The sequence below is a fragment of the Rhinoraja longicauda genome, chromosome 34, assembly GCF_053455715.1.
Source record: "Rhinoraja longicauda isolate Sanriku21f chromosome 34, sRhiLon1.1, whole genome shotgun sequence".
Classification (NCBI taxonomy): domain Eukaryota; kingdom Metazoa; phylum Chordata; class Chondrichthyes; order Rajiformes; family Arhynchobatidae; genus Rhinoraja; species Rhinoraja longicauda.
Genome location: NC_135986.1, coordinates 17511329 through 17533370, shown reverse-complemented (window position 1 = coordinate 17533370; position 22042 = coordinate 17511329). Strand labels below are relative to the sequence as shown.

At 49.9% G+C, this 22042-nt stretch overlaps 1 protein-coding gene across 1 annotated transcript in view; it reads right to left on the bottom strand.

The window, feature by feature from the left end:
* Window positions 1-22042, bottom strand: part of majin (membrane anchored junction protein) — a 75405-nt gene that overhangs the window by 42050 nt on the left and 11313 nt on the right. The window contains exons 3-5 of the mRNA XM_078428059.1: window positions 20421-20496; window positions 15902-16024; window positions 1849-1877 (exon numbers count right to left, since the gene is read on the bottom strand). Coding sequence (XP_078284185.1) covers window positions 1849-1877; window positions 15902-16024; window positions 20421-20496 — 228 coding nt within the window. The remainder of the gene's footprint in view (window positions 1-1848; window positions 1878-15901; window positions 16025-20420; window positions 20497-22042) is intronic.

Genomic DNA, 22042 nt, shown 5'->3' with positions numbered 1-22042 from the left:
GCCACTTCGGCTCTGGTTGCGGCTCGATTTGTCTGGCACGGGCTGTGGAGGCAGGTGGCCACCTGGTCCCGCTCCTGCATCCCTTGTCAAACCTCCAAGGTACACCGGCACACTCGGCCCCCCGTCCAGCAGTTCACGGTCCCCGCAGTCCGATTCCTCCACATCCATGTGGATCTCGTCGGCCTGTTACCCCACTCCAGGGGCTACACCCACCTCCTCACGGTAGTCGAGCGGTTCACCCGGTGGCCAGAGGCGCTCCCGTTGTCCGACATCTCAGCAGCCTCCTGCGCTCGGGCTCTGGCACTAAATTGGGTTGCCCGTTTCGGCGTCCCGGAAGTCATCACTACCGACCGGGGCTCCCAATTCACCTCGTCCCTGTGGGTGGCTCTGACTCAGCTGTGCGGGTCCCGATTACAGCAAACCACCGCCTATCACCCCCAGGCTAACGGGATCGTGGAGCGGTTCCACAGGCAGCTTAAAGCGTCCCTCACTGCCCGCCTGTCCGGCCCCGACTGGGCCGATCAGCTCCCATGGGTTCTCCTGGGTATCCGCACGGCTCCAAAGCACGATCTCAGAGCTTCCTCGGCAGACCTGGTCTATGGCTCGCCCCTGCGGGTACCAGGCGACGTTCCCCCACAATGTTCCATCCCTCTCCCCTCCATGCCAGCACTCTTAGCTTCACTCCGAGCACGGGTGGGGTCCCTGGCCCCGGTCCCTGCTTCTCGTCACGGGGATCCCCTTCACACGTCCCGCCGGCCTTGTGCGACTGTGAGTTTGTGTTCCGACCCATCGATGCCCACCGTCCCCCGTTCCAGCCAGTTTACCAAGGTCCGTTCAGGGTAGTGAAGAGAGGCACAGTCACCTTCACGTTAGAAGTGGGTACACGACAAGAGGTCGTCTCGGTGTCCCGCCTCAAGCCTGCCTACTTGGACACAGACCAGCCCGTCACAGCGGCTCAACCTCCTCGCCGGGGCCGACCTCCGGCCGCGGCTCCCGTACAGCAGTTTTCCCCCTCGCTGCCCCCGTTCGGGACTCCGCTTCCCCCGGTCGCCTTGCCACTGCCGCCTCCGGCTCCGGCAGTTCCCCCTCCTCCCGCGGTGCCGGTTTTCCCGTCCCCACCCCCGGCAGGGCCCCCCTCTCCTCTCCGCACCCGCTCCGGTCGGGCGGTCCGGGCATCTGCCCGGTACCGCACCGAGGGTTCTGGGGGGGGGGTCATGTAGGGACACAGGGATTGGTCCAGACCATCGAACCCTCTGATTGGTAGAAGAGGTGAGATGGTGCGCAGGTAAAGGAACTGGGCTGTCTGGTTTAGAACTCCGAGAGAGACAGTAAGATTTATGGTTGTCTGTCGTTTGATGCGTTGGTTGTCACGGTTGTTAATATTATAATAAACGTCTACCTCAACGTACTTCGCCTACGACTCGCCATAGCCCATTCCTTCTCTCCTGAGATGCTGCCTGACCCGCTGAGTTACTCCGGCATTTTGTGAATAAATACCTTCGATTTGTACCAGCATCTGCAGTTATTTTCTTACACAACCTCTCCCTATAGTTCAGACCCTCTAGTCCTGGCAACATCCTTGTCAATCTTCTTTGGTACCCCTTTTCAGCTTGACAACATCTTTCCCATAACTTGTTGCCCAGAACTGAATGCAACACTCTAAATGCGGCCTCACTAATGTCTTGTGCAACTGCAACATGACCTCCCAACCTTTATACTCAATATTCTGACTGATGAAGGCCAAAGTGCCAAACCTTTTCACCGCCCTATCTACGTGCGACTCCACCTTTCAAGAAACCAATTATCACAGCCTTTTGTGGAACATTGGAACAAACTGCCAGTACTTACACCATCAATGAAAGCGCTCTTTTCTTTAACTGAAAGAAAGCAAATGATAATCAGTTAATGATTCATCCACAACTGGTTAAAAAGAATGACGTTCTGAAACTGCTTTCAACAGAATGCTGTCTGGATTAGACGGTTTTAGCTGCAATCAGCGTTTAGTTCAGTTTAGATTTTTTTAGATTTAGAGATACAGCGTGGAAACAGGCCCTTCGGCCCACCGGGTCCACGCCGCCCAGCGATCCCCGCACACTAACACTATCCTACATACACTGGGGACAATTTTTACATTTGCCCAGCCAATTAACCTACAAACCTGCACGTCTTTGGAGTGTGGGAGGAAACCGAAGATCTCGGAGAAAACCCACGCAGGTCACGGGGAGAACGTACAAACTCCGTACAGACGGCACCCGTAGTCGGGATCGAACCAGAGTCTCCGGCGCTGCATCGGTGTAAGGCAGCAACTCTACCGCTGCGCCACCGCGTTTAGTTTAGAGAAACAGCACAGAAACAGACCCTTCAGCCCATCGAGTTCACAACGATCCCCGCACATTAACACTACCGGGCACGCCAGGGACAGTTTAACATTTATACCAAGCTAATTAACCTACAAACCTGCACGTCTTTGGAGTGTGGGGGGGTAACCAAAGGTCTCGGAGAAACAACCAGAGAGCAGGGCATCTACCTTGTGAGTGACCGTCGGACTATCCTTGATTGGACTTTGCTTGCTTTAGATTTTTAGATTTTGATTTAGAGATACAGCGCGGAAACAGGCCCTTCGGCCCACGAAGTCCGCACCGCCCAGCGATCCCCACACATTAACACTATCCTACACCCACTAGGGACAATTTTTACATATTACCCAGTCAATTAACCTACGTACCTGTACGTCTTTACCTTGCACCAAACGTTATTCCCTTATCATGTATCTATACACTGTAAATGGCTCAATTGTAATGATGTATTGTCTCTCCGCTGACTGGGTAGCACGCAACAAATGGTTTTCACTGCACCTCGGTACACGTGACAATAAACTGAACTGTGATTGTAAAACCCACGTGGTCGTGGGGAGAACGTACAAATTCTGTACAGACAATAGGTGCAGGAGGAGGCCATTCGGCCTACGAGCCAGCACCACCATTCAATGTGATCATGGCTGATCATTCTCAATCAGTACCCCGTTCCTGCCTTCTCCCCATACCCCCTGACTCCGCTATCCTTAAGAGCTCTATCTAGCTCTCTCTTGAATGCATTCAGAGAATTGACCTCCACTGCCCTCTGAGGCAGAGAATTCCACAGATTCACAACTCTCTGACTGAAAAGGTTTTTCCTCATCTCCGTTCTAAATGGCCTACCCCTTTTCCTTAAACTGTGCCCCCTGGTTCTGGACTCCCCCAACATTGGGAACATGTTTCCTGCCTCTAACGTGTCCAACCCCTTAATAGTCTTACACGTTTCGATAAGATCCCCTCTCATCCTTCTAAATTCCAGTGTATACAAGCCTAATCACTCCAGTCTTTCAACATACGACAGTCCCGCCATTCCGGGAATTAACCTAGTAACCTACGCTGCACGCCCTCAATAGCAAGAATATCCTTCCTCAAATTTGGAGACCAAAACTGCACACAGTACTCCAGGTGCGGTCTCACTAGGGCCCTGTACAACTGCACACAGTACTCCAGGTGCGGTCTCACTAGGGCCCTGTACAACTGCACACAGTACTCCAGGTGCGGTCTCACTAGGGCCCTGTACAACTGCACACAGTACTCCAGGTGCGATCTCACTAGGGCCCTGTACAACTGCAGAAGGAACACCCGTGGCCAGGATCGAACCCGGGTCTCTGACGCCGTAAGGCAGTAGCTCTACCGCTAAGCCGAGTGGTTGAACCAACTCGGATTATTTTCCCCGGAGTGCCAGAGGTTGGGGGAAGACATGATCAAAGAATCTAAAATGACATGGACGACATCAGAACCTTTTACCCCCAGTGTGGAAATGTCAAAGACTTGGACTCTATTCCTTGGAGCGCAGGAGGATGAGGCGTGATCTCACAGAGGTGTACAAGATCATGAGGGGAATAGATCGGTAGATGCACCCAGAGTACGGGAATCGAGAACCAGAGGACATAGGTTTAATACAATACAATACAATACAAACTTTATTGTCATTGTGCAGTGTACAAGTACAGAGACAACGAAATGCAGTTAGCATCTTAACCAGAGTGCATGTGATGGAATAGTAAAACATATAATATATACATATATGCACAGTAGCGGTAGTGGAAATTCCGGTGAGCGAGATCAGTCACTGATGGGAGGAGTGCCCGAGGGGGGGTGGGGGTGGGGGAGTGGGGTGGCAGCAATCACCGAAGCGCAGAGTTAAGTAAGGTAACGATCGCAGGAAAGAAGCTGTTCCTGAACCTGCAGGTCCGGGAACGGAGAAACCAGATGGGAGGAGGGTAAACAATCTGTGGTTGGGGTGAGCTGTCCTTGACGATGCAGCGCGCCCTTCGCAGACATCGCCTACTATGGATAGACTCAATGGAGGGGAGTGAGGAACCGGTGATGCGTTGGGCAGTTTTCACCACCCTCTGCAGTGCTTTCCGGTCGGAGACAGAGCAGTTGCCATACCATACTGTGATACAGTTAGTAAGGATGCTCTCGATAGTGCAGCGGTAGAAGTTCACCATTTAAGGTGAGGGAGGGAAAGATTTAGTAGGAACCTGAGGGGGTAACTATTTCACAAAGGGTGGTGGGTGTGTGGAACGAGCTGCCGGAGGAGATAGTTGAGGCAGGGACTATCCCAATATTTTAAGAAACATTTGCTGAAGTCATCTGGTGCCAGCCCTGATTTGTGCTGGCCATTTTCTTACCGCCAGTTAGTCACCCCTACCATTCTTTCTTTCTGAAGAAGGATTCTTGAGTAGACGGGGCATCCTGGTCAGCATGTACAAGATGGGCTGAAGGGCCTTGCTATATCCCATGCTATATGGATCAATGACTCTCTCTGCACAGTGCTGGATGTTATGCTCCCAAAATGAGAATACATTTGAACGCTATGCGTGTCTTCAGAATTAGAAACATAGAAAATAGGTGCAGGAGTAGGCCACTCGGCCCTTCGAGCCAGCACCGCCATTCAATATTAAGCTGGAAAGGGTAAAGAATGCAGGAAAAATGTTCCCCGTGTTGGGGGGGTCCAGAACCAGGGGTCACAGTTTAAGAATAAGGGGTAGGTCATTTAGGACTGAGATGAGGAAAACTTTTTTCACCCAGAGTTGTGAATCTGTGGAATTCTCTGCCACAGAGGGCAGTGGAGGCCAATGCACTGGATGTTTTCAAGTGAGAGTTACATTTAGCTCTTAGGGTTAACGGAATCAAGGGATGTGGGGAGAAAGCGGGAACGGGGTACTGATTCTGGATGATCAACCATGATCATACTGAATGGCGCTGCGTACAGGCTCGAAGGGCCGAATGGCCTACTCCTGCACCTATTTTCCATGTTTGTTTCCTTTATCTTTATTTACTCGATGGGCTGAATGGCCTAATTCTGTACCTATGTCTTATATTCGATGCCCTCTAATTCTAGATGAGCTTACCCTGGGAAAAAGACTCCTACGCTCCAATGAATAAATTCATAGCCTTTCCCAACCTCTGCCAAGAGCATATGCTCTAGAGTCCTGACGACAACTTTGTAAATCTTCTCTTCTTCATCCTTTCCAGCTTAATGGCATCTTTCCAAAAGCAGGGCTACCAAAAGTGAACGCAACACCTCAAGGGAAGTCTCACTGCCGCCTTGTACAACGATAACGTAACGTCCTAACCTCTATGGTAGACCACAAAATGCAGGACTAACTGAGCTGGTCAGGGTCACCCCTGGAGACAAGGAATGGGAACAGGTGATGTTACCGGTCGAAACCTTTCTTCAGACAGGAGGGTCTGAAGAAGTCTTCTTCACTCTGAAGAAGGGTCTCGACCCGAAACGTCACCTGTTCCTTTTCTCCAGAGATGCTGCCTGACCCGCTGAGTTACTCCATTATTTTAGACAATAGACAATAAGTGCAGGAGGAGGCCATTTGGCCCTTCGAGCCAGCACCGCCATTCAATGTGATCATGGCTGATCATTTTCAATCAGTACCCCATTCCTGCCTTCTCCCCATACCCCCCTGACTCCGCTATCCTTAAGAGCTCTATCTAGCTCTCTCTTGAAAGCATCCAGAGAACTGGCCTCCACTGCCTTCTGAGGCAGAGAATTCCACAGGTTCACAACTCTCTGACTGAAAAAGTTTTTCCTCATCTCCGTTCTAAATGGCCTACCCCTTATTCTTAAACTGTGGCCCCTTGTTCTGGACTCCCCCAACATTGGGAACATGTTTCCTGCCTCTAACGCGCCTAACGTATTTTGTGTCTATCCTTGGTGTAAACCAGCATCTGCAGTTCTTTCCTACGCATCCTAACTTCTATACTCATTCGGGCCGGGAAGCATGAATTCATAGGTTCTAGGAGCAGAATTAGGCCATTCGGCTGATCAAGTCTACTCCACCATTCAAACATGGCTGATCTGCCTTTCTCTTTCAATCCCATTCTCCTGCCTTCTCTCTGTAACCCCTGACACTGTTAAGGTTTACAAGAATGACGACAGGGTTAACATATGATGAGTGTTTGTTGGATCTGCACCTGTGCTCGCTGGGAGTTTAAAAGGATGAGAGGGGGCCCTCATTGAAACCTGCCGAATAGTGCAAGGCCTGGACAGAGTGGATGTGGAGAGGATGTTTCCACTAGTGGGAGAGTCTAGGACCAGAGGGCAGAGCCTCGGACTAAAAGGATGTACCTTTAGAAAGGAGATGAGGAATTTCTTCAGTCAGAGGGTGGTGAATCTGTGGAATTCAATGCCACAGATGGCTGTGTAGGCCAGATCAATGGATATGTTGAAGGTGGAGATTGACAGATTCTTGATTGGCACGGGTGTCAATCACGGGTTTGGGGAGAAGGCAGGAGAACGGGGTTGAGAGGGACAATAGACAATAGGTGCAGGAGGAGGCCATTCGGCCCTTCGAGCCAGCACCACCATTCAATGTGATCATGGCTGATCATTCTCAATCAGTACCCCGTTCCTGCCTTCTCCCCATACCCCCTGACTCCGCTATCCTTAAGAGCTCTATCTAGCTCTCTCTTGAATGCATTCAGAGAATTGGCCTCCACTGCCTTCTGAGGCAGAGAATTCCACAGATTCACAACTCTCTGACTGAAAAAGTTTTTCCTCATCTCAGTTCTAAATGGCCGACCCCTTATTCTTAAACTGTGTGGCCCCTTGTTCTGGACTCCCCCAACATTGGGAACATGTTTCCTGCCTCTAACGTGTTCAACCCCTTAATAATCTTATACGTTTCGATAAGATCTCCTCTCATCCTTCTAAATTCCAGTGTATACAAGCCTAGTCGCTCCAGTCTTTCAACATAGAGATAGATCAGCCATAATTGAATGGCAGAGTGGAGTTGATGGTCTAATTCTGCTCAGAGGACCTATGGACTTCTGAAGAGGCTGCAGCCTCCCAGATATTCTCAGCCACCCTCAGGAGGAGCTCTATGCTGGATGAAAAAATGTTGCACAGAAGCGAATGAGGAAGTGCGGAAAGATCCGGAGACTTGGGCATCATCCATCTAGACAACTCTGTCTGTGTCTATAAACAGCACTATTTATACCACCAGGTCTCTACAGGCAATCATGAGAGATCAGTGGCATATCAGGGACCGTGATGTTGAGACTCTATAAGGCGCTGTCAGGGCCAGATTTGGAGTATTGTGAGTAATTTTGGGCACCATACCCGAGGAAGGATGTATAGGGGAAAAACTGCAGATGCTGGTTTAAATCGAAGGTGGACACAAAATGCTGGAGTAACTCAGCGGGACAGGCAGCATCTCTGGAGAGAAGGAACGGGTGACGTTTCGGGTCTGAAGAAGGGTCTCGACCCGAAACGTCACCCGTTCCTTCTCTCCAGAGATGCTGCCTGACCCGCAGAGTTACTCCAGCACTTTGTGTCTACCTGAGGAAGTCTGTGCTGGCTCTGCAGAGGGTCCAGAGGAGGTTTACAAGAACGATCCCAGGAATGAGAGGGTTAACCAACGATGAGCGTTTGTCGGCACTGGGCCTGTACTCGCTGGAGTTTGGAAGGATGAGGGGGAACCTCATTGAAACGTATAGAATAATGAGCGAACTGGATAGAGTGGATGTGGAGAGGATGTTTCCACTAGTGGGAGAGTCTAGGACCAGAGGGCACAGCCTCAGAATTAAAGGACTTTCTTTTCGGAAGGAGATGAGGAGACATTTCTTTAGTCAGAGGGCGGTGAATCTGTGGAATTCTTTGCCCAATAGGCTGTGGAGGCCAAGTCGGTGGATATTTTTAAGGCAGAGATAGATAGATTCTCGATTGGTACGTGTGTCAGGGGTTACGGGGAGAAGGCAGGAGAATGGGGTTGGGAGGGAGAGATGGATCAGCCATGATTGAATGGCGGAGAAGGCTTGATGGGCCGAATGGCTGTAATAGCTGGGCATTTTTTTCAGGAGATTGACTTAACATCCAGCGTTGTAGTCTTATAGTCGGGCAGCACAGTGACGTAGCGGGTAGAGCCGCTGCCTCACAGCGCCAGAGACCCGGGTTCAATACTGACCTCGGGTGCTGTCTGCGCCTGTTGAGTTTGTACGTTCTCCCTGTGACTGTGAGGGTTTCCTCCGGGTTCTCGGGCTTGCACCAACAAAACTCATCCCCTTTCTAAAGGGACGTCCTTTAATTCTGAGGCTGTCCCAGACTCTCCCACCAGTGGAAACATCCTCTCCACATCCACTCTATCCAGGCCGCTCACTATTCGGTACGTTTCAATGAGGTCCCCCCTCATCTTTCTAAACACCAGCGAGTACAGGCCCAGTACCGACAAACGCTCTTCATATGTTAATCCAATCATCCTTGGGATCATTCTCGTAAACCACCTCTGGACCCTCTCCAGAGCCAGCACGTCCTTCCTCAGATATGGGGCCCAAAACGGCTCACTGCCGACCAGTGCCTTATAAAGCTTCGGCATTACATCCCTGTTTTTATATTCTAGTCCGCTTGAAATAAATGTTAGCATTGCATTTGCCTTCCTTACTACCGATTCGACTGGACTGAAGGCAGGACTGGACAAGCTAGATGCAGGAAAAACTTTCCCAATGTTGGGCGAGTCCAGAACCAGGGGCCACACAGTCTTATAATAAAGGGGAGGCCATTTAAAACGGAGGTGAGAAGGAACTTTTTCACCCAGAGAGTTGTGACTTTGTGGAATTCTCTGCCACAGAGGGCAGTGGAGGCCAAATCACTGGATGGATTTAAGAGAGAGATAGATAGAGCTCTGGGGGTTAGTGGAATCAAGGGATATGGGGAGAAGGCAGGCACGGCTTACTGATTGTGGATGATCAGCCATGTTCACAATGAATGGCAGTGCTGGCTCGAAGGGCCGAATGGCCTCCTCCTGCACCTATTTTCTATGTTTCTATGACTTGCAAGTTAACGTTTTGGGAATCCTGTGCCAGCTCTCCCAAGTCCCTTCGCACCTCCGATTTCTGAGTTCTTTGGAGTTAAGCCTGAAGAAGCATGTTGCCAAACACTTTAACTCCCCCTCCCACTCCCACACTGACCTTTCTGTCCTGGGCCTCCTCCACTGTCAGAGTGAGGCCCAGCGCAAATTGGAGGAACAGCACCTCATATTTTGCTTGGGCAGCTTACACCCCATCGGTATGAATATTGATTTCTCTAACTTTAAGTGACCCTTGCACCTCCTCTCTCCCCGCCCCTCCCCCACCCAAGTTGTTGTACCAGCTTCTAAGCCGTCTTGTTGAGTCTCATTGTCTGTAACTCGTTTTCACCTAGTCCACAGCTATCAATGGCCTGTTTCCTTTGACGTCCTTATTCTTTTGCATATCTTTCATTCATTTGTTCTACGTCTCTCTATCATCACCGTCTACATTTCCCTCTCCCCCGACTCTCAGTCTGAAGAAGGGACTCAGCCCGAAACGTCACCCATTCCTTTTTGTCCAGAGGTGCTGTCTGACCCGCTGAGTTACTCCAGCTTTCTGTGCCTATCTTTGGTTTGAAGGATGACTTGACTTGGGAGAAGATGGATGGAGCGTTACAAGGCATCACTGGTAGGTATCACACCAAAGTTGCTTCTCCGTGGATTGTCACCTTGTCCTGGTGACAATAGGTGCAGGAGGAGGCCATTCGGCCCTTCGAGCCAGCACCGCCATTCAAAGTGATCATGACTGATAATTCCCAATCAGTACCCCGTTCCTGCCCTCTCCCCATACCCCCTGACTCCGCTATCCTTAAGAGCTCTATCTAGCTCTCTCTTGAATGCATTCAGAGAACTGGCCTCCACTGCCTTCTGAGGCAGAGAATTCCACAGATTCACAACTCTCTGACTGAAAAGGTTTTTCCTCATCTCCGTTCTAAATGGCCTACCCCTTATTCTTAAACTGTGGCCCCTGGTTCTGGACTCCCCCAACATTGGGAACATGTTTCCTGCCTCTAGCGTGTCCAACCCCTTAATAATCTTATACGTTTCGATAAGATCCCCTCTCATCCTTCTAAATTCCAGCGTATACAAGCCTAGTCGCTCCAGTCTTTCAACATACGGCAGTCCCGCCATTCCGGGAATTAACCTAGTAAACCTACGCTGCACGCCATCAATAGCAAGAATATCCTTCCTCAAATTTGGAGATCAAAACTGCACAGGTGTGGAGTCCTCCAGGTGTGGAGAAGTTTGTGTGGTCCTGAGATCCTGATAGCGAGGCCGTCTGGAGCCACGCTCCTGGTCGGGTCACCCATGGCGGTAAGGTCGAGGGGGAGGTCCCTGACCAAGAGAAATCCAACCAAGACCTCAACGGTGGAACAGGCGGAGGATGATGGCTGACTTCAGTGGAGCATCACAATGGCTGGGAAGGCGGATGAAGCTGCAGCAGAAAAGGGTCCCCGGTCGTCTTGGACTCCATGCCACTGGATTCTGACCCAGATCTGTCAAGGCTGTCTGTGCACTAGCCTCCCCACGTTGAACAAAGTCATGCACAGGCGTCCTCTGTGGAGAGGACAGTCACACTCGCTTCCAGTGACCGCCGATGATGATGATACCAAAGTTGGAAGGTTTAACATGCAAGTTGGCGGTAAATGAAAATAGAAGAAGCGGTCCACTGGCCAAACCACAGCACTGTCTGAGACATTACTCTTACAGCTATTAATAACTTGGTGAACATTGTGATGTAGATAATGCCAATGGAAGGGAAGAGACAGGGCAGGCATTCGGCCTTGTTAGGACAAGGGGTTTACGAGAATGATCCCAGAAATGATCCCAGGGTTAACATATCATGAGCGTTTGACGGCGCTGTGCCTGTACTCGTTAGAGCTTAGAAGGATGAGGGGAGACCTTGTTGATTCTTACCGAATAGTGAAAGGCCTGGACAGAATGGATGTGCGGAGAATGTTTCCACTAATGGGAGAGTCTAGAACCAGAGGCCACAGCCTCAGAATAGCCTCTTTAGATTAGTTTAGAGATGCAGCGAGGAAACGGGCCTTTCGGCCGGCCCACCGCGTCCGCGCCGACCATCGATCGCCCGTTCACGCTAGTCCTATGTTAACCCACTTCCTCGTTCACCCCCTACACACTAGAGGACAATTTACAGAGGACCAGAAGACCTACAAACCGGCACGTCTTTGGGATGTGGGAGGAAACCGGAGCACCCAGGATAGAGTGGATGTGGAGAGAATGTTTCCACTAGTGGGAGAGTCTGGGACCAGAGGGCACAGCCACAGAATGAAAGGACGTACCTTTAGAAAGGAGATGAGGAGGAATTTCTTCAGTCAGAGGGTGGTGAATATGTGGAACTCAGGGCAGTGGAAGCCCAATCAATGGATATTTTTAAGGCGGAGACTGATTCTTGATTAGTACGGGTGTCAGGGGTAATGGGAAGGCGGCGGCACTGTGGCGCAGCGGTAGAGTTGCTGCCTTGCGGCGAATGCAGCACCGGAGACCCGGGTTCCATCCCGACTACGGGCGCTGTCTGTACGGAGTTTGTACGTTCTCCCCGTGACCTGCGTGGGTTTTCTCCGAGATCTTCGGTTTCCTCCCACAGTCCAAAGACGTACGGGTTTGTCGGTTAACTGGCTTGGTAAATGTAAAAATTGTCCCTAGTGGGTATAGGATAGTGTTAGTGTGCGGGGATCGCTGGTCGGTGCGGACTCGGTGGGCTGATAGGGCCTGTTTCCACGCTGTATCTCTAAACTAAACTAAAGACAGGAGAATGGGGTTGAGAGGGAAAGATAGATCAGCCATGACTGAGTGGCGGAGGAGACTTGATGGACCGAATGGCCTAATTCTGCTTCTATCACTTATGAACATGACCCTACAGCATCGGTCTGCTGTTCCACCATCGTCTAAAAATCTTTTCTCTCCTTCGTAGTGAGTGTGTGAAGGTCTGTGCTGAGTTTGTACGTTCTCCCCGTGACCTGCGTGGGTTTTCTCCGAGGTCTTCGGTTTCCTCCCACACTCCAAAGACGTGCAGGTTTGTAGGTTAATTGGCTGGGCAAATGTAAAAATTGTCCCTAGTGCGTGTAGGATAGTGTTAGTGTGCGGGGATCGCTGGGCGGCACGGACCCGGTGGGCCAAAGGGCCTGTTTCCGCGCTGTATCTCTAAATCTAAAAAATCTAAATCTAAAAAAGTCACAAACATTGCACTTGTATGCTCCTGCTTGTCTGCCTGCTAGCGGCAATCTCATTCCTTCATTAAGTAAATGTATGTTGAAAGACTGGAGCGACTAGGCTTGTATACACTGGAATTTAGAAGGATGAGAGGAGATCTTATCGAAACGTATAAGATTATTAAGGGGTTGGACACGTTAGAGGCAGGAAACATGTTCCCAATGTTGGGGGAGTCCAGAACCAGGGGCCCCAGTTTAAGAATAAGGGGTCGGCCATTTAGAACGGAGATGAGGAAAAACATTTTCAGTCAGAGAGTTGTGAATCTGTGGAATTCTCTGCCTCAGAAGGCAGTGGAGGCCAATTCTCTGAATGCATTCAAGAGAGAGCTAGATAGAGCTCTTAAGGATAGCGGAGTCAGGGGGTATGGGGAGAAGGCAGGAACGGGGTACTGATTGAGAATGATCAGCCATGATCACATTGAATTGTGGTGCTGGCTCGAAGGGCCGAATGGCCTCCTCCTGCACCTATTGTCTGTTGTCTATTGTTCCCCATGCAGGGACTTTCAAAGTCGCACATTTATATCCCTGGAGGTGCCCGGCATTATTGCTCCACACACAACTGTGCGGCATGGTGGCGCAGTGGGTAGAGGTGCTGCCTCACAGCGCCAGAGACCCGGGATCGATCCTGACCTCGCCTGCTGCTGTCTGTACGGAGTCTGTGTCACGTTCTCCCTGTGGGTTTCCTCCGGCTGCTCCGGTTTCCTCCCACATCCCAAAGACAATAGGTGCAGGAGGAGGCCATTCGGCCCTTCGAGCCTGTACGCACCGCCATTCAATGTGATCATGGCTGATCATTCTCAATCAGTACCCCGTTCCTGCCCTCTCCCCATACCCCCTGACTCCGCTATCCTTAAGAGCTCTATCCAGCTCTCTCTTGAATGCATTCAGAGAATTGGCCTCCACTGCCTTCTGAGGCAGAGAATTCCACAGATTCACAACTCTCTGACTGAAAAGGTTTTTCCTCATCTCCGTTCTAAATGGCCGACCCCTTATTCCTAAACTGTGTGGCCCCTGGTTCTGGACTCCCCCAACATTGGGAAACGTTTCCTGCCTCCAAAGTGTCTAACCCCTTAATAATCTTATACGTTTCGATAAGATCTCCTCTCATCCTTCTAAATTCCAGTCTATACAAGCCTAGTCGCTCCAGTCTTTCAACATATGATAGACATGTGGGGTCTTTAATTAATCGGCACCTCTGGTGTGCAGGGAGTGGATGAGAAAGTGGGAGAACACGGAACTAGTGCGAACGGGTGATCGATGGTCGGCGTGGACTCGATGGGCCGAAGGGCCACTTTCCATGTAGTATCTCCAAAACGAAAATAAATCTTAAGGGGCCGTTTTTTCAGTAAAGTACGAGGCGGCACTCAACAGGAGAGGAACATGATGTAAATAAATGAGATGCAGTTCAAAATCAAACAAGATCTCATATGGTAGAAACAAGGAATGGCAGATGTTGGTATATGAAAAAGAGTCACAAAGTGATGGAGTAACTCAGCGGGTCCAAACAGCATCCCTGGAGAACATGGACAGGTGACTTTTTGGATCAGGACCCTTCTGAAGGGAACTTATCCACGTTCTCCAGAGATGCTGCCTGACCCGCTGAGTTACTCCAGAACTTTGTACCTGTCCATGTTCTCCAGAGATGTTGCCTAACCCGCTGAGTTACTCCAGCACTTTGTACCTGTCCACGTTCTCCAGAGATGCTGCCTGACCCGCTGAGTTACTCCAGCAATCTGCACCTGTCCGTGTTCTCTTGAGATGCTGCCCGACCCGCTGAGTTACTCCAGCACTATGTACCTGTCCACGTTCTCCAGAGATGCTGCCTGACCCGTTGAGTTACTCCAGCACTTTGTACCTGTCCACGTTCTCCAGAGATGCTGCCTGACCCGCTGAGTTACTCCAGCACTTTGTGTCCTTATTAAGATCCCATTTGGTGTTGATTTTGTACGGTTTTACATTTGAATGAAAGGTTTGATTGTTAGTGCAACCAAGACAGTTTGTACTTTGGAGTTTAGTTAGTGTTGTGCAGTTTGTACTTTAGACTTTAGAGATACAGCGCGGAATCAGGCACTTCAGCCAATCGAGTCAGTGCTGTCCAGCGATACACTGGTGCTATCCTACACACTGGGGACAAATTCCAATTTTAACAAGCCAATTAATCTACAAACCTGTACGTCTTGTTAGTGTGGGAGGAAACCAGAGCAAGGTGGCATAGCGGCTCACAGCACCATAGACCCGGGTTTGATCCTGACTAAAACTGTCCCTAGTGTGTGTAGTATAGTGTTCGTGTGTGGGGATCACTAGCACAGACTCGGTGGGCTGAAGGGCATGCTGTTTCACTAAACTAAACTAAAAACCCAGAGGTCACGGGGAGAACGTACAAACTCCATATAGACAGCAACCATAGTCAGGGTCTCCAGCGCTATAAGGCTGCCACTCTACCACTGCGCCACCGGGCCGCCCCATCTCATACGATGCAGGAAAGGTCTACAGATGCTGGTTTAAACCAAAGATAGACATAAAATGCTGGAGTAAACGCAGCAGGACAGGCAACATCTCTGGACAGAAGGAATCAGTGGCGTTTCAGGTCGAGACTCTTCTTCAGATTGAATTAGGGGAGAGGAAGATACATAGATAAGGAGGTGTAAGGTGTGAACACGAGACAAAGGGGACGGCGATCATGGAAAATGTAGAATAGATCGTTGACAGCCGGGAGAAGGTGACAACAATGCAAACAGAGATAAAATGTATATGATAAAAAGCTGCAGATGCTGGTTTAAATCGAAGGTAGACACAAAATGCTGGAGTAATTCAGCGGGTCAGGCAGCATCTCGGGAGAGACACAAAATGCTGGAGTAACTCAGCGGGTCAGACACAAAATGCTGGAGTAACTCAGCGGGTCAGGCAGCATCTCGGGAGAGACACAAAATGCTGGAGTAACTCAGCGGGTCAGGCAGCATCTCGGGAGAGACACAAAACGCTGGAGTAACTCAGCTGTCAGACACAACATGCTGGAGTAACTCAGCGGGTCAGACACAACATGCTGGAGTAATGTAAATGAGGACAGTCAGACTGGTGGAGTAACTCAGCGGGACAGGCAGCATCTCTGGAGAGAAGGAATGGAAAGTCAACCCGTTCAGGTTGAGACCCTATGATCACCCATTCCTTCTCTCCAGAGATGTTGCCTGTCCCGCTGAGTTACTCCAGCATTTTGTGGAGTCAGATGGTGTTTTTTTCCCTCTGCGTCATTGTTGTAAGATTCTGCATTTGAATGCAAGGTACCTACCTGGTGAATGATGCTGAGCTGCTCTCAGTTCTATATACAAGGTGCACACGTATGGATATGAGGTGAGAACTCTGTCTCCTTGTTTAAACCGCAGTTCTGATAATCTTTCCCATTTATTTTTGTCTTGCGGTTCAAGTAGTAAAGGAGAATACGATCTCTTACGTATCGGACAAAAACTGCAGATGCTGGTTGAAATCGAAGGTAGACACAGAAAGCTGGAGTAAATCAACGGGTCTGGCAGCATCTCCGGAGAGAAGGAATGGGTGACGTTTCGGGTCGAGATCCTTCTTCAGACTGATGTCAGGGGATGGGGCGGGACAAAGATAGAATGTAGTCGGAGACAGGAGGACCAGTGGGAGAACTGGGATGGGGGAGGGGATAGAGCGGGAAAGCAGGGATTATCTGAAGTCCCGCCCCCTCCCCTGACATCAGTCTGAAGAAGGATCTCGACCCGAAACGCCACCCATTTCTTCTCTCCAGAGACGCTACCTGACCCGCTGAGTTACTCCAGCTTTTTGTATCTACCTACGAACTCTTACAGCTTTGATTGCATGCAAAACAAAGCATTTCACTGAATCTAGGTAGAAGGGACTAAGGTACTAACCATACTATTGAGTCTAGAGTCAAGAGTGTTTAAATGCCATGGGTACCGAAACGAACAGTCCGCCTCGATCTCCCAGTTGCCAAACACTTTCATTCCCCTTCCCATACTGATGTTTCTGTCTTGGGCCCCCTCCCCTCCATTGTGAGAGTTGAGGCCAAATGCAAATTGCAGGAATAGCACATCATATTTTGCTTGGGGATCTTACACACCAGCGGCATGAAGCCCTTGATGCCTCTCCCTCTCCCTCTCTCTCCCTCCCTCCCTGCCTCTCTCTCTCTCCCCCTCTCTCTCTCTCCCTCCCTCCCTGCCTCTCTCTCTCTCTCTCTCTCTCTCTCCCTCTCTCTCTCTTTCTCCCTCTCTCCCTCCCTCTTTCTCTCTCTCTCTCTCTCTCTCCCTCTCTCCCTCCCTCTCCCCCTCTCTCTCTCTCTCCCTCTCCCTCCCTCTCTCTCCCTCTCTCCGTCCCTCCCCCACCCTAGTCGTTGTACCAGTTTCACTTTCCTCCTGCCTTGTTTCACTGTTTGTATCCACTCGTTATCACCTTCTCCGCAGCCCACAATGGACCATTGTGGGCTCCACCTTTCCTTGATAATCGTTGCTGCGTGCATATCTTTCATTTATTTGTTTAGTTTTGTTTAGTTTAGCTAGTTTAAAGATACAGTGCGGAAACAGGCCCTTCGGCCCACCGAGTCCGCGCCGACCAGCGATCCCCGCACACTAACACTATCCTACACACACGAGGGACAATTTACATTTATACAAAGCCAATCAACCTATAAACCTGCACGTCTTTGGAGTGTGGGAGGAAACTGAAGGTCTCGGAGAAACATATAAGATTATTAAGGGGTTGGACACGTTAGAGGCAGGAAACATGTTCCCAATAGACAATAGAAAATAGGTGCAGGAGGAGGCCATTCGGCCCTTCGAGCCAGCACCGCCATTCAATGTTAACATGGCTGTTGGGGGAGTCCAGAACCAGGGGCCACAGTTTAAGAATAAGGGGTAGGCCATTTAGAACGGAGATGAGGAAAACCTTTTTCAGTCAGAGAGTTGTGAATCTGTGGAATTCTCTGCCTCAGAAGGCAGTGGAGGCCAATTCTCTGAATGCATTCAAGAGAGAGCTAGATAGAGCTCTTAAGGATAGCGGAGTCAGGGGGTATGGGGAGAAGGCAGGAACGGGGTACTGATTGAGAATGATCAGCCATGATCACATTGAATGGTGGTGCTGGCTCGAAGGGCCGAATGGCCTCCTCCTGCACCTATTGTCTATTGTCTATTGTAAAACCCACGCAGGTCACAGGAAGAATGTACAAACTCGGTAGAGACACCACCCTTAGTCAGGATGGTACCTGGGTCAGTATCAAACCCGGGTCTCTGGCACTGAAAGTGCTGTAAGGCAGCAACTCTACCGCTGTGCCCGCATGTGGTTGTTCTATGTACTTTCTACATCTCTCGTGTCCCTCTCCCGACTCTCAGTATGAAGAAGGGTCTCGACCCGAAATCCCACCTATTCCTTTTCTCCAGAGATGCTGCCCGACCCGCTGAGTTACTCCAGCTTTTTGTCCATCTTCAGTGAGATTCTTCCTTGCAGCAGCACAACAGGCCTTCAAACCCAGTAGTGAAAGATAACAGAATAAACAAAACAAACACACCAAAAACACACAAAACACACACAAAAAACACTATTATTGCAACAACAAAAACCCCAAATCGTTAGGGCAACCAAGACAGTTTGTATAAGAAAATAACTGCAGATGCTGGTACAAATCGAAGGTATTTATTCACATAGTGCTGGAGTAACTCAGCAGGTCAGGAGAGAAGGAATGGGTGACGTTTCGGGTCGAGACCCTTCTTCAGACAGTTTGTACTTCACAGTTTAGTTAGTGTTGCGTAGTTTTTACTTTTAGACTTCAGAGATACAGGCCCTTTGGCCCATCGGGTCGATGCCGACCAGCGATCATCGGGTACACACCAGCACTATCCGACACACTAGGGACAATTTACAATTTTTACCAAAGCCAATTAACCTATATACCTGTACGTCTTTGGAGTGTGGGCGGAAACCGGGTCACCTGGAGAAAACCCACAAGGTCACGGAGAGAACGCGCAAACTCCGTACAGACAGCGCCCGTAGTCAGGATGGAACCTGAGTCTCCGGCGCTGCATTCGCTGTAAGGCAGCAACTCTACCGTTGCGCCACCGTGCCGCCCATGCTGATCGATGCCGACCAGCAATCCCCGTGTACACACTAGCACTATCCGATACACTAGGGACATTTTACAATTTTTACCAAAGCCAATTAACCTATATACCTGTACGTCTTTGGAGTGTGGCAGAAACCGGGTCACCTGGAGACAACCCACAAGGTCACGGGGAGAACGTACAAACTCCGTACAGACAGCACCCGTAGTCGGAATGGAACCCGGGTCTCTGGCGCTGTGAGGCAGCAACTCTACCGCAGCGCTACCATGCTGCCCCATTGGTTTCTGTAAATTGTAAAATTGTCCCTCGAGTGCAGGATAGTGCGGGTGTACGGGGTGATCGCTGATCAGCGCGGACTTGGTGGGCCGAAGGGCCTGCTTCCGCGCTGCACCTCAAAAGTCTAAAAGTGAAAATTACACAACGCAAAATGTAATGTGCAAACTGTCTTGGTTGCACTAACAATTTTTGGGCTTTGTTATTTTTTCACTACTGCTTTTCCAGGCCTATTGTGCTGCTGCAAGTAAGAATTTAATTGAAGATAAACACAAAAAGCTGGAGTAACTCGGCAGGTCGGGCAGCATCTCTGGAGAATAGCAATGGGTGATGTTTCGGGTCGAGACCCTTCGTCAGACTGAGAGTCAGGGGAAAGGAGAACAAGAGATGTGGACGGTACGTGAAGCAAGGTACGTAGAAGGAACATAGGTACGTAGGGCAGTCACGGTGGCGCAGCGGTAGAGTTGCTGCCTTACAGCGAATGCAGCACCAGAGACCCGGGTTCCATCCCGACTACGGGTGCTGTCTGTACGGAGTTTGTACGTTCTCTCTGTGAGAACGGCGTGCAGCGTAGGTTCACTAGGTTAATTCCCGGAATGGCGGGACTGTCGTATGTTGAAAGGCTGGAGCAATTAGGCTTGTATACACTGGAATTTAGAAGGATGAGGGGGGATCTTATTGAAACATATAAGATAATTAAGGGATTGGACACATTAGAGGCAGGAAACATGTTCCCAATGTTGGGGGAGTCCAGAACAAGGGGCCACAGTTTAAGAATAAGGGGTAGGCCATTTAGAACGGAGATGAGGAAGAACTTTTTTAGTCAGAGAGTTGTGAAGGGGTGGAATTCTCTGCCTCAGAAGGCAGTGGAGGCCAGTTCGTTGGATGCTTTCAAGAGAGAGCTGGATAGAGCTCTTAAGGATAGTGGAGTGAGGGGGTATGGGGAGAAGGCAGGAACGGGGTACTGATTGAGAATGATCAGCCATGATCGCATTGAATGGCGGTGCTGGCTCGAAGGGCTGAATGGCCTCCTCCTGCACCTATTGTCTATTGTCTATTGTCTATTGTGATCTGCGTGGGTTTTCTCCGAGATCTTCGGTTTCCTCCCGCTCTCCAAAGACATGCAGTCTTGTAGGTTAATTGGCTTGGTAAATGTAAACATTTCCCCTCGTGGGTGTAGGATAGTGTTAGTGTGCGGGGATCGCTGGTCGGCGCGGACCCGGTGGGCCGAAGGGCCTGTATCGGCGCTGTATCTCCAAACTAAATAAAGTAAAACAAATGAAGGAAAGATATGCAAGTAGCAAGAATGATGAAGGAAAGGTGGAGCCCATGATCGTGGGGATTCTACGCTGTATCTCTAAAGACCAAAGGATAAAGTTCTAGGGTGGACGGCATTATCCTCATAGAAGTTGGAATCCTCTTGGGCCAAGCAGAAAAGGATACATGGGAAGATGGTGAAATGCACGGTGGTAAATGGCTGTAAATTGTCCAGATTTCCAAGCACTGCGCGGATAGAACCCTGCAACAAAGCAACATTCATTCAGATGAGAATGTAGGGATTTCTTTCCCGACGTTGGGGGAGTCCAGACCCAAGTAGAGTTGCGGCCTTACAGCGCAAGAGACCTGGGTTCGGTCCTGAGGACGGCTGCTGATTGTACGAACTATGCAGCGTTCAGGGCTTATATTCACTGGAATTTAGAAGGATGAGAGGGGATCTTATAGATCTTAGAGTACAGAGAAGGTTCACCAGATTGATTCCTGGGATGGCAGGACTTTCATATGAAGAAAGACTGGATAGACTCGGCTTGTGCTCGCTGGAATTTAGAAGATTGAGGGGGGATCTTATAGAAACTTACAAAATTCTTAAGGGGTTGGACAGGCTAGCAGGAAGATTGTTAAAGGAGACGATGGAGGGGGCAGTTGGGGAGAGGGATGCTGTTCCACAGTCTAGGAGCTGCAACCGCAAAAGCGCGGTCACCCCTGAGCTTAAGCCTAGACCGCGGGATAGTCAGTAGCCCCAAGTCGGCCGACCTGAGGGACCTGGAGATAGAGTGGTGGGTTAGAATATTTAGGACTGAAATGAGGAAAAACAGTTTTCACCCAGAGAGTTGTGAATCTGTGGAATTCTTTGCCACAGAATGCAGTGGAGGTCAATTCACTGGATGTTTTCAAGAGAGAGTTTGATTTAGCTCTTGGTACCAACGGAATCAAGGGATGTGGGGAGAGAAAGTAGGAACGTGGTACTGATTGTGGATGATCAGCCGTGATCACAATGAATGGCGTTGCTGGCTTGAAGGGCCAAATGGCCTCCTCCTGCACCTATTTTCTATGTTTCTATGTTTCTATATCCACGTGCCCATCTAAAAGCATCTTAAATGCTGTAATCAGATTTGCTTCTGCTAACATCAGTGGCAGTGCATTCCAGGCACCCATCACTCTCTGTGCAAGAAAAAACATGCCCCGGCACATCTCCTTTAGACGTTGTCCCACTCGCCTTGAAGCTGTCCCCTTTGGTCTTTGATCTTGCCACTCGAGGATAAAGGCTCTGACTGTCTACCCTATCTATGATCTCTTTATTATCACGAGTATCAGCAAGACTATCACCGTACATAAGCACAATCCCCCGGTTAGTACAGTATTTGTGGGGAATTCCCCACGAATTTGTGGGGAATTCGCTTGCACCTCTACCAACATCATCTGCTGTATCCGCTGTTCCAGCTGTTGTCTCCTGTATAGCGGCGAGACCAAGCACAAGTTCGTTTCGCTGAACACCTCCGCTCAGTCCGCCTAAATCTACCTGATCTCGCAGTTGCCAAACACTTTAACTCCCCCTCCCACTCCCGCACTGACCTTTCTGTCTTGGGCCTCCTCCAGTGTCAGAGTGAGGCCCAGCGCAAATTGGAGGAACAGCACCTCATATTTTGCTTGGGCAGCTCATACCCCAGCGGTATGAATTTGATTTCTCTAACTTCAATTAGACCTTGCATTCCCTCTCTCTCCGTCCCTCCCCCACCCAAGTTCTCCCGACTAGTTTCACTGCCCTCCTGATTAATTTTACTGATTTT